The sequence below is a fragment of the Paraphaeosphaeria sporulosa genome, assembly GCF_001642045.1.
Source record: "Paraphaeosphaeria sporulosa strain AP3s5-JAC2a unplaced genomic scaffold CC84scaffold_1, whole genome shotgun sequence".
Lineage (NCBI taxonomy): Eukaryota > Fungi > Ascomycota > Dothideomycetes > Pleosporales > Didymosphaeriaceae > Paraphaeosphaeria > Paraphaeosphaeria sporulosa.
Window position 1 is genome coordinate 2,479,230 of NW_017253360.1, and position 12,495 is coordinate 2,491,724.

At 52.2% G+C, this 12,495-nt stretch overlaps 2 protein-coding genes across 2 annotated transcripts; both read left to right on the forward strand.

Annotated features, from left to right (window-relative positions):
• The first annotated feature begins 1,122 nt into the window (after nt 1–1,122).
• On the forward strand, nt 1,123–3,278 carry CC84DRAFT_1108012 (putative cytochrome P450). The gene is made up of 9 exons (XM_018175189.1): nt 1,123–1,301; nt 1,357–1,487; nt 1,547–1,578; nt 1,626–2,015; nt 2,064–2,235; nt 2,293–2,403; nt 2,456–2,720; nt 2,772–2,932; nt 2,977–3,278. Exons 1-9 carry the CDS (start codon nt 1,203–1,205, stop codon nt 3,143–3,145), a joined length of 1,530 nt encoding a protein of 509 aa, XP_018042397.1. The 5' UTR covers nt 1,123–1,202; the 3' UTR covers nt 3,146–3,278.
• A 909-nt stretch (nt 3,279–4,187) lies between these two features.
• CC84DRAFT_1201142 (type II DNA topoisomerase) lies at nt 4,188–9,860 on the forward strand. The gene is made up of 4 exons (XM_018181706.1): nt 4,188–4,799; nt 4,850–7,828; nt 7,876–8,139; nt 8,190–9,860. The coding sequence occupies exons 1-4, from the start codon at nt 4,341–4,343 to the stop codon at nt 9,636–9,638; spliced, it is 5,151 nt and encodes a 1,716-aa protein (XP_018042398.1). The 5' UTR covers nt 4,188–4,340; the 3' UTR covers nt 9,639–9,860.
• Nucleotides 9,861–12,495: the final 2,635 nt, after the last annotated feature.

Sequence of the window (12,495 nt, forward strand, 5' to 3'; positions counted from 1 at the left end):
GGGAATATTGCCGTAGGCCTCGTTCCGTGTACGCCCTCAAAACGGTTTCCCCCACGGTCCCTGAGGTGGGAACATGTGGATACCAGGTTCCTGAATCATAGGTCTGTTGGGGGACGTGCTTCAAGCTGCACACCGCACTATACACCAATTTCTAATACGATCTTTGCTTCAGACCAATTTGCTGAAACTTAGGCCGAGGCCGGCCTCTTCCCACGATTTGTCCGAGAACGTCGCATGCCGGGAAGGGGTCTGCTATAGTTGGATGTTACCGAGACGCACAGCAGCTAACCGTAATGTGGAGGGATTTACTCGCAAGCGAGCGGAAGGCGGCTATTACCCGACGAATACGAGTCTCACGTTCAGGTTCGGCTGCATTATAAGACTTCCGCAGGCGAGACGGGAAGGGATCGGACCACCCTAGCCATGCTGAGCCGCATACGTTCACCCTGGCATTTTGGACGATGATCTTGCCCAGTCGCCCACCTCTTACCAGGTTTGAACGAGGAAAGGATTTACTCAGGATTGCTATCGATGCAAAGTCCGCAGCACCGTAGCTGCATTAGGAGAAATGCGTATCTGTCTCGCGGTTCGAGTCTTGGGATAGCAGGTGATGTTGATACAATTGGACAGTGGGGACCGGAGCCAGTCGCCGACTGAGCACAGGCGGAAGCCTATTTGCTGGATTTCAGGAATTCTGTCCCCTAAGCCGCCGGTATTTGTGGGGTCTTCAAGGGCCCGATTCCTCCCGTAAGCCCCAGACTCTCATGTCGTACAGCGGCGTAAGATTTTTCAGCATCGGCACGCGCGTCAAGGCCACGCAAATTACACGTGGAGTGAGATAAGCGCGTGCAATGTGTGAAACTGTGCGCAAGGATAAGTTTGGAGAGATGTCCAATTTCCTCGGCGACAGGGCCCTATGCAGGTGTGCGGCGAGGGGTCGAACGTCCCTGCCCGCATCGTCTCATGCTTGCTTTTGAAATCCCAGCTCCCGCTGTTAGCGTTAGGGATGCTCAAAGTTCTCGTTACGGCCCGCAGCGGCACGAGATGATGGTGTGAACTAGGTAGATCCGTTGTGCCAATGCATGCGAGGGTGTAAATTTGGCCAAATATACACCATCATAGTGTCAACTCCTCCCCAATCGAAAGGTTATTGTGTAGTTGAACAGCTCCTTCTTCTGCATTTCGGATTTATAACGGACACAATGGATATCTCGCAAAATACCTCAGTGCCGTGGCATGGTGGAACTTGGCAAGAAGGACATTCGGGTGGCTCTCTCTTGTTGCGCGCCATTCTAGCTTTGGTGATTTAGACCTGTGCCTTGGTTTCATAATGCACTGTCGCTGATACGCACACAGTTAGTTGCCTCTAGTATCGGTCAAGTTATATACAACTTGTATTTGCATCCTCTGAAAGATATCCCTGGACCATTGTTGGCGAGATGTTCGTTGTTGTGGCGCTTCCGATATTGCATGGGTGGCTACTGGCAGTAAGTGTGAGCGAGGTGCATATGCAGGAGTCCGACTGACTATGTTCTTCTACCCGTAGTCTCCACATCCAGAAAGCACATAAGCACTACGGTGTGTATGGGCATCGTCTGTTTCTGCTCGAACTAATAGTTCCTCAGGAGACGTAATACGTGTAAGCCCGAACGAGCTATCCTTCGCCAGCGCCAAAGCTTGGAAGTCCGTGTACGGCGTCCAAAAAGGCGCACCTATCACGAAAAATGAATTCTGGGATATGATAGGTCTTGGATTCGATGAAGGTTCGATCGGTTCAGAGCGAGACTATCATCTTGCCGCACAGAAGCGTGACTTGTTTGCGGATGCCATGTCCAATCGAAACGTGGCACAGCAGGAGCCGATCTTACAGGCCTTCGTCAGTCTGTTCCTCGATAAGATGGGAAAGTTAGGAAATACCGAACAGGGCTTGGACATGGGCCAGTGGTTCTTGTACTTCGGCTTCGACGTAGGCACGAAGATGGCTTTTGGGGAATCATTTGAATGTCTCGTCAGAGGTTGGTACTCTGACTCGAATGCCTGAGGTAACTGACATCTTGGTACAGAGACTGCACACGAATGGCTTACTCTTGTCCTGCCACTTTTCTTTTTTATAAACATCGCAGATAATTTTAGGCGAATCCCGTTGGTTGTGCCCTTGCTCAAGTTGATTCCCATGGGATGGCTGCGGGGAGTCCGCGGGAAGATTGTGAAGTATTCCAAAGACCAGACTGCAAAGTGCGTTCCACAATCCCGCTGGATTAAAAAGGTTGCTTGGCTAACAGCTGAGAACAGGCGCCTTTTAAGATCGGGTCCGCAGAATGACTTTTTTGACAATTGTGTTGAAAAGGTTCAGCAAGGCGATGTAACCGAAGAGGAAATGGCGTCCCACCTGTTTACGTTTAGGTATGTAGATGTCGACTTCGAGATTGCTGGGACGTTGTTGAAGAGATTATAGTGTTGCAGCAGGCGAGACCCAAGCGACTTCCATGACTGGGATCCTGTACAACTTGCTCGCAAATCCGGAGAAGCGCGATGAGCTTCAGCGTGAAGTCCGGGGGGCATACAAGAACACTCATGATATGGATGTTGCCACGCTACTCAAGCTACCGTACCTCCAGGCGGTGCTCAAGGAAGGTATGAGGATCCATCCCGCCGTGCCACAGGGTCTCCCTCGTGCCTCACCCGGGACCATGATCGAGGGCGTCTATGTTCCTCAAGGAGTAATGGAAACTCTTTCTTAATGCATTTAAGCCTAAGCTAACGGCTTTCAGACCGAAGTGTACGTGTCTGCGTGGTCGACGAGCCATGATGAGCGGTATTTCCACGATCCGGACACATTCAAACCGGAGCGCTGGATCGACCCAGCATGCCAGGATGTAAAGGAAGCCAGCCAGCCGTTTGGTCTTGGGCCTCGAGTATGTCCAGGAAAGCGGTAAGTAAATTGGTCTTCATCCAACACGTCGCTAATATTCTTAGTCTTGCGTATGCTCAAATGTCGATACAACTAGCGAAGATGATATATACTTATGACATGGAGCTCCTGGACAGTAGCCGAGATTGGAATTCTGGTTGCAAGACCCACTACTTCTGGTGGATGCCACCTCTGAACGTGCGCTTCCGACCACGCGCGAGTCTTGGCGCGTGAGCAATGTTCAGCATGTCGTCTTCAATAATAGAGGTGGAAATATTACTTTCAAGATTGCAAGACATACGACATCAATGATATATAGCTTTGCTTTGATCGTGTTAAATAGACTCAGACGAATATCTAAAGCGGCAATGTATGTCTCTTGTTGCACAATCGATTAACTGCAGAGTCGTGGCCTTTGTAAGTAATTAACTCTACTTTGTCGAAGTCATTCAACTCGTCGCTGTATCCGTGGCGAATGACGTGATGAAAATTAATGCCTGGTAAGGAACAAGCTAAGTCAGCTCACAGAGCATCATCGCAAAGCACATAATGCTATGGTCGATCCACGTCGCAAGACTATGAACGTAAGCACATACCTGGAGTCGAGAAGCGATCGTGACTTGCCTCCTCGCGCCCATTCAAGTGGGTCAGTAGCGTCTCAGTATTAGCTGAGACGTGCAAGGATACGCGGAAGGCCGTTGACCTGAAATTTAGTCGCCGTTCTTGATAAGAAGATCCCGGACAAAAGAACGCTCTTAGTGCTATGTAAAATCATTCAGCATGCTAGAGGAAATTTCTCATATAGTAGTGTACATCCAAATGCCTAATTCTCCAAATTATCATAGGTAACTAGGGTTGCCAAATCGCATCCTCTCCTACAGCGCTGCCCAATCCCATATGTAGAGCAGCCTAGCGGAGTATCGATATGACTCCACTTATTTTATTGTTCTCTAGCCTCCTTGCATGTCCGAGTAGGCAGCGCTTCATAGGAGGTAATGTGATTGAAAGAGTCGCGGGCGTGGATGATCAGGGAGTTCAGGCACAAGTTCCAAAGCTATTTTCTGTGTATCCTTCAAGAGTCCATGAAGATTGCATCGCCCCTCGTCAACAACTTTCGCTCCCTAGCTCATCTTCATCTTCACTACTCAGCTGCTGTACAAGAGGTGAAAGTGAGTGATGACGCGCCAGTCCTTAAAGGGTTAGCGCACAGCTTAGCGTGGATCCTAGCGCTCTACGATTCGTTCGTCGCGGCAACAACACGAACCAAAACACAAGAGCGCGATCCAAACACGCCAGCAGCGTCTCCTTCTCCCACCCCCGTCACCCCGACTCTCTTTGCTACGCCTGCCACGTCGCTTGCTGGCTTGGGCGCGACTGTTCTTTCGCTCTTTTTCTGTCCTGCGGGACTTTTCCTTTTCGCCTTCACACAATGGACGACTCGCTCCTCGAATCCGACTTCGACGACGGCGCCAGCTCTGACTTCGCCCCGCCTGCCAAACCCGCGAAGGCGATCAAAGCGAAGCCTGCAGCACCCAAGAAGGCTGCTGCTCCCGCAAAGGCCCGAGGTCGACCGCCGAAGGACCCCTCCGCACCACCCAAAGCCAAAGCACCCGCGAAGGCGAAGGCAGCACCCAAGAAGAAGCGCAAAGATGACTCAGATGACGAGAACTCGGACATAGATATGCACGACGATGTTGTTGACGACGATGATGACTCACTGCTCGCCGACACACCCCCGAAACAGAAGAAGGCTCCAGCAGCGAAGAAATCGAGCGGCAAACCCCTGGCGAGCATTGCCAACGAGAGCTTTGACATGATGGACGGCATAGACGATTCGGCGCCGAGTGGCAAGGCGAAAGCCGGCGGTGCGAGCAGCAAATACCAGATGGTGAGTATACTGTCTGTTCATTACGCTGACCCAGGCTGACAACGCGGCAGCTTACCCACCTGGAACACATCATGAAGCGGCCTGACACGTACATTGGCTCTGTCGAGCGCACCTCGGACAAGATGTGGGTGTACAATTCCTCTACAGAGGCCATGGAGTTCCGCGAGGTTTCCTACGTTCCCGGTCTATACAAAATCTTCGACGAGATCCTCGTAAATGCGGCCGACAACAAGCAGAATGACAAGAACATGAGCGAGATCCGAGTGACGTTGGACCGCGAGACCGGCGAGATCTCCGTGAAGAACGATGGCAAGGGTATCCCTATCGAGATCCATAAGGAACACGGCATTTATGTACCTGAGATGATCTTCGGTCACCTCCTTACTTCTTCGAACTATGACGACAATCAGGCCAAGGTTACGGGTGGTCGCAACGGTTACGGTGCGAAGCTTTGCAACGTCTTCAGTAAAGAGTTCACCCTGGAGACAGTCGACTCGAAACAGAAGAAGAAATACCGACAGACGTGGACGGAGAACATGAGCAAGATGGGCAAAGCCAAGATCACCGACATCAAGACCGATGACTACACCAAGGTATCATACAAAGCCGATTACGAGAAGTTCGGCATGTCAGGGATCGACGACGACTTCGAAGCTCTTGTCAAGCGCCGGACGTACGACATGGCTGGTACTCTTCGCGGCATCAAGGTGTACCTCAACGGTGATCGCGTCAAAGTTGCCAGCTTTTCCAAGTACATGGAGATGTATACCAAAGCCATCCGACTTGAACAAGGCAAATCCGAAGAGGACAAGGACATTATCATCACTGACCGCCATGATCGCTGGGACATCGGTTTCGCTGTATCGGATGGAGCCTTCAACCAGGTGTCTTTTGTGAACTCGATCGCCACGACGTCCGGTGGTACGCACGTCAACTACATCGCCGACCAAATTGTCGAAAAACTGCTTGCAATCGTCAACAAGAAGAATAAAGGTGGCGTCAAGCTCAAGCCAGCTCAGATCAAAAACCACATATTTCTCTTCGTTAATTGTTCGATTGTGAACCCCGCCTTCACGTCGCAGACGAAAGAGCAGCTGACGACCAAGGCGAGCCAGTTCGGCAGCAAACCCGTCTTGAGTGATAAATTTATGAAGGCAATCGAGAAGACCGAGGTCATTCAGAACATCATGCATTTTGCTGCGCAAAAGGCCGACCAACTACTCAAGAAGACGGATGGCAACAAGCGGAGTCGAATGAGCAACGCTAAGCTCACCGATGCGAACAAGGCAGGCACTAAGGATGGTTATAGGTGCACTCTCATCTTGACCGAAGGTGATTCTGCAGCTCTCCTCGCCTTGGCCGGGCGTGCAGTGGTCGACCCCGACTATTTCGGTGTTTTCCCTCTCCGTGGTAAACTTCTCAATGTCCGCGACGCTTCCATCGATCAGATCTCCAAAAACCAGGAGATTCAAAATATCAAGAAGTTCATCGGCCTTCAACACAAGAAAGAATACACCGACACGAGGGGCCTCCGATATGGTCACATCATGATCATGACGGATCAGGATCACGATGGTAGTCATATCAAGGGGTTATTGATCAATTTCCTGCAGTGCCAATTTCCTAGCTTGCTGAAGATCCCGAGCTTCCTAATGGAGTTCATCACTCCTATCGTCAAGGTGTGGAAGGGTGACCCGAAGCATCCTCGACAGCTGAAGAGCTTCTTCTCCATGCCGGAATACGAGGAGTGGAAAGAACAGCATAGGAACGAGAAGGGTTGGGATCATAAGTACTACAAGGGACTAGGCACCAGCGGTCCGGATGATGCACAGATTTATTTCCGAGATCTCGACACTCACATGAAGGCCTTCCACACCATGCGAGCGCAAGAAGAGGAGCTTATTGAGCTCGCCTTCTCCAAGAAGAAAGCTGACGCCCGTAAGGAGTGGCTGCGCGATTTTGTACCTGGCAATCATTTGGATTTGACGACGAAAGAGATAACTTACGACGACTTCGTCAACAAAGAACTGATATTGTTCAGTATGGCTGATAACCTACGCTCAATCCCTTCGATTATCGACGGGTTCAAGCCTGGTCAGCGTAAAGTCCTCTACACGTGTTTTCGCCGCAACCTCAAGAAGGATGTCAAAGTAGTCGATCTCGCTGGTTCCGTTTCTGGTACTACGGATTATGCCTATGGTGAGGCCTCCATGCAAGGAACCATTGTTGGTCTTGCTCAGAACTTCGTGGGCTCGAATAACATCAACTGCTTGGAACCTAGTGGGAATTTTGGATCACGACTTCAGGGCGGCAAGGATGCTGCCTCCGCCAGGTACATCTATACCCGTCTCTCCCCCTTTGCTCGCCGAATTTTCCATCCCCAAGACGATGCACTTCTCAAGTATGGTGAATCGGATGGGAACAAGATCGAGCCAGAGATGTACGTGCCCATCTTGCCCATGGTACTTGTGAATGGCTCGGACGGTATCGGAACTGGCTGGAGTTCCACCATTCCCAACTATAACCCTCTCGAGATCGTGGAAAATCTAAGGATCCGCATGCGGGACGGTGCCTCGAAAGAGGACATGCAGCCGATGGCTCCCTGGTTCCGCGGATTCACCGGACAGACCGAAGAGCTACCCAACGATCGTTACAAATTCACTGGCATCATTCGAGAGACTGGCGAAAATGAGCTTGAGATCACAGAATTGCCGGTGCGTTACTGGTCGCAAGACTTCAAAGAGAAACTGGAGGACATTATCAAGGCAGAGAAGGTGCCGTCAATCATCAAGGATTATGTCGACTACAACACACCGGACAAGGTTCACTTCATCATAAAGATGGAAGACAAGCACATGCAGGCCGCCCGAGCCAAAGGTTTCGAGGATACTTTCAAGCTCTCATCTACCATGGCTACCACCAACTTGGTTGCCTTCGATTCGCAAGGTCGCATTCACAAGTATGCCACCGTCCTTGACATCATGGAGGAGTTCTACCATATCCGTCTGAAGTATTATGAGAAGCGCAAAGTAAGGGTTTTACCGCTTTCACATGACCCTCAGCTAATCCTTTGTAGGCCCATCAACTCGAGCAGTTGCACAAGGAGCTCGCGAAAATGACCAACCAAGCTCGCTTCATTCAAATGATCATAGACGGCAAGCTTGTCGTGTCGAAGAAGAAGAAGGCTGTCCTAGTCGACGAGCTGAGGAAACTCGGCTTCACGCCCTTCCCCAAGGTTGCAGATGCCAAGACAGCTGGGGAGCAAGAAGAAGCGCAGGAGGATGATGAAGAAAGTGATCGCGATGCTGGTGGCGCGGGCGACTACGACTACCTTCTTGGTGTAAGTACACCAGCATCCCTGGTAAACAGACCACGTCTAACGAATTGCAGATGGCTATTTGGTCTCTTACGCAGGAACGTGTCGAGAAGCTCCAGAGGCAGATCGGAGACAAGGAGTTGGAGATCGACGCTCTCCAGAAGCTGACGCCCAGGGATCTGTGGACGCGAGACCTTGATGATTTTGTGGAGGAGTGGAACCTTCAGCTTGACGACGAAGCTAAGCGCAAGAAGAAGATTGCGGGCATGAGCCGTCGCGTATCTAACAAGCTCGGGGGAGTTGGCGCCGCCAAAGGTGGCAAGCGTAAGAAGAAGAGGGCAGGATCTGACTCTGATTCCGACGAGTTCTCCGACTACGGCCCTGCTAAGAAGAAGGCCAAACCCAAGACCGGCGGTCTACTTAGTTATCTTAAGAAGGAGCCTGATGAGCCCAAGCAGCCGGAGGTTCCGAAGCCCGCCGCGAAGCCCGTCGCCACAAAGCAGAGTGGTATGCTGTCCTATCTTAAGAAGAGCCCGCCTGTGGAAGAGGCAGACGCCATGGACTTGGACCATCCGGCACCGGCAGCTTCTGCAACCACTGCTGCTGCTGCTTCGAAACGTGGCCGCCCGGTTAGTACAAAGAACGCCAAGAAGCCAACGCCTGTGCCGGTCGACTCAGAATCGGACTCTGATGTCTTCGCTGCTGTCGCTAAGGAGGTGACCAAAAAGAAGCCTGCCGAGACGACGATTACCAAGGGTCGGATTGCCCGAGGTGCCGCGAAGAAGGCTACCAGTTACGCAGTAGACAAGGACAGCGACAGCGATGGCTTGAGCGACGACGACTTCGACGTCAGCATGATGGTGAAGACTATCGGCGCGAGTGGAAATGATCGTCCGCTCTTCTCGGCTCCCGCCGCTCGCGCAAGCAGTGCTACAGGCACCGGGTCGAAGCCCAACGGCCGTGCCACTGCACAAAAGCCAGCAGTCTTTATCGACGATGACGATATGGATGAGACAAATTACGAGGCGCTTGCCCAAGGTTCTCCAGAGAAACGTAATATGGATGCAGGCATGGATTCTGATATCTCGGACGATGACCTGCTTCTTAGCGTCAAGAAAAAGGCACCTATCAAGGCTATTCCCAAAGCCAAGGCTGCGCCGAAGCCCAAAGCTGCTGCCGCATCCACTGTGGTAGCTAAAAAGACGACGCAGCTAAGCCCTGCTGCAAAGGCCTACGCCGCCCGCTTGGGCAAGACCAAAGACTTGGCCTCTAAGGCTTCTAAAAAGCCCATCACTATCGATTCTGACGATGACGAGGATGAGCTGATGGATGACGATGCCGACAAGCTAGCCAACGACATCCTGTCCGACGACGAGGACGACGTACCAGTCGCAAAGTCCATGCGTGCCGCAGCACGCCCTGGTCGTAGAGCAGCAGCTAAGCCCGCGAAGTACGTGGTTAGCGACGATGAGGATGAAGATGACGAGCCTAGCGAGGCGAGTTTCGACGATGACAGCGAGTAGTTGCGCGTTCGGTGCTGCGGTTGGCGTTTAAGGGACGGAGATACCCGGGCTTGGTGCTGGGCGTTTGGAATCGGACGGCTGTGATTACAAGGGGTTCTTAATAGGAGCGTTTCAACGTCACGTCATGGGACTGGGTTTTCAATGGTGGTTTTGGACATGACGTGCGCGCGATGAGCGTGCGCGTGGGTCTCGCGGTCCTTGCGAGTATACCTTTCCGCGGATCATCTTAATGTGAATATATACGGATTTTGTCTCGTCAAATCTGGTCGTGAGTGTCACTTGTCTGCAATTTCGCTGATGTCCCTTGCCCCTGACAAGAACATATACCACGACTGCCAGTTCATCTTCACGTGCTTGAACACTCCTCTGGCCCTGTTCATTGAGAACAAGTAGCTCAATCATCTGCTACAGCTGAGCCTACAGATTCCAGACCTCAGCCGGCACGATCCGACATCGGAACCTTCACGTACGATCAGGTGTGATCAGATCAGATCGGACCAGCAGTGTGAGGCTGGCTGGTTGGCGGTGCGCAGCTCCGCCCTTGTGCGACGCGATGTGCTGGCAGACGCGTCTGCACCGCGGAGCTGCGCGAGGTACCGACGGTGGATGGTTTGTACATTGCTCATGAGTGTGCGCAGTACCCCTACCATGACATAACGATGGGTTGAAGCAGGGTACTGAAGAGTGGGCTCGAACGCCCGCTCGTGGCACCTTAGTAGACGGTGCGGGACCAAGGCTGCGGTTGGGACGTGACTGAAAGGTGCGTTTGTACGAGGATGGCCGGGGAAGCAGTATTTGTCATTGTACGAGTTTGGGCTTGTAGAAGGAACGTGTGGCAATGATATGGAACGTGGTCTTGCAAGACGGGAGCTCATTTAGCCTACAGAAGGAGGTTCACACAGCGAGGGAAGGAAACAAGATGACCGCGATAAGGTGTGGGGATCAACGTGACAGCACGTCCGGGCTTACTTGATCTCAGAATCTACGTTTCTGTTCGCTCACTTTTCTGCTCAAGCCCTCGAAGTCGTTGTTGGGCTAGCTTTCTCTGTTTCTACCCTTGACCGGTTCTGACGATGTCTGGTCTCACAGACACCACCACGGCCCGTCTCACCCTCCCATCGACTCGAAGAGCCCGCTACCAGGAACGAGAGACAACACACTAAAAAGTGCTAAAAGCAAGCGTGAGACTAGGAGTGTGTTCCTCACGCGACTCGGCGGAGTAGTGACCCTTTTTCGAATCCATCCCCGTCCTGTCCGACATAGTCAAAAGCGCCACAAAGCTTGACACCATCCACGACAGCTGTCAAGCAGACGTCATGAGCGGCCGCCCTCGAATGGTACGTCCTATGCAATCGCCGTGCGACCACACGCGGTCTTTTGTGTACCGTGCCCGCAAAGCCCCCACAGCGATAAACACCCCGCACTGAACGACGAGGATATACATCGATAGACTTTGCCACCCTGCCGTACATCCGAATCCAGATCAAAGTGATAGAGCTGTGGGACGTAGCGGCTGCAACGAGGGCGTTGTGCGTTGCCGTGTGGGTGCTGTGCGCGTTTGGGGTAACGCAGCCTGCGCGGAGATTTTGACAACCTGGGCGCACTGCGCGTACATGGTTCGCTGGGTTTCGATGCTGGCGTCTCGAGGTCTCTGTACCTCTTTCTAAGGGGTCGTATGGAATTGCGCTGTACAGATCGCCTGTCTATCGTTGGAGAAGTGCAGTGCGGTGCGGTGCGATACGGAGGGGTGTGCAATCGACAGGTCTATGCAGCTATCGGTGCCAGAGCGGTGAGGCAGGACAACATACGGCCATATACCATAAGACCCCGAATGGTATATATGATGGCGTATACATGTTCGTGGTTTGTTTCCTATCAACGAGCGTCAGCGGGTGTGCCATCGTACAGGTGTTAGCATGCAATCGAGCTAAGCTCTTCACTGGCACGCTCCGACGAATGATCGCCAGGCGGTCCCTGGGGAAGAGCACCGGAATAACCACTTAACCAAAAGATTGGGCAGAGATAGGGAGATAGCGTAAAAACTATGTCCTACTAAAGTGATAAGGCACCTGTCGGGCGAGATCAATTTCGCAGACCCGTACGCATAACGAGCGCACGTTGCAGTGTTCTTGACATGCTCTGAGACTGCATTCGAGAAACCCTGCATGCGCTCGGCGAGAATCGTCATGCCCCTGGTAAACTTTGTTCATAGCTGCTGGCCTGTTAATGTGCCGGTCTGTGGTACGCATGCAACACGACAGCGGAAGGAAGCCATTAGCGATTTCTTGACGTCGCGTACGCTTGTGGGGAACCATGCTTCGGAAGCATACTCCAGATCTTGACAGCTCCGTTGCACCGGACATGTTGAACGACATTATTGTGCGGTCGGTCAAGGAGGCCGCCGTCCATGTGCGCGCAACAATGTCCATTTGCAGGCGTCGATATGATCATCCAGAACACAGCGAATGAAGCACTGAAGAGTGTACTTGCTAGTCAGTTACTGGGCCCCACAAGCTTCTAGTGAAAGGGAAAAGCAGTCCTAGACATACAATTCCGCTACATTGTCGCCGCGCAGCATGTCGCTTTGTGCCACTTTTCATACAATACTCACCGCCGAATGAGCCATCACGATTTACTGTGGGCCAGTGCAACGCACGCTAGAATCAACATGCCTGAAGGGTCCGCCTATCCAGTTCGATGGGCTCGTGGAGCGACTGTGGCAGCGGGACAATACTAAGTAGCTAGTGAACAGAACTGTGGTCGATCGATGACTATACTCACCATCATTGCTTAGTCCCATCATGCTCGCGTTTTTACGGCCTCAAACAAGCGGCAGTGAGTATTTCGTATTCGAGCG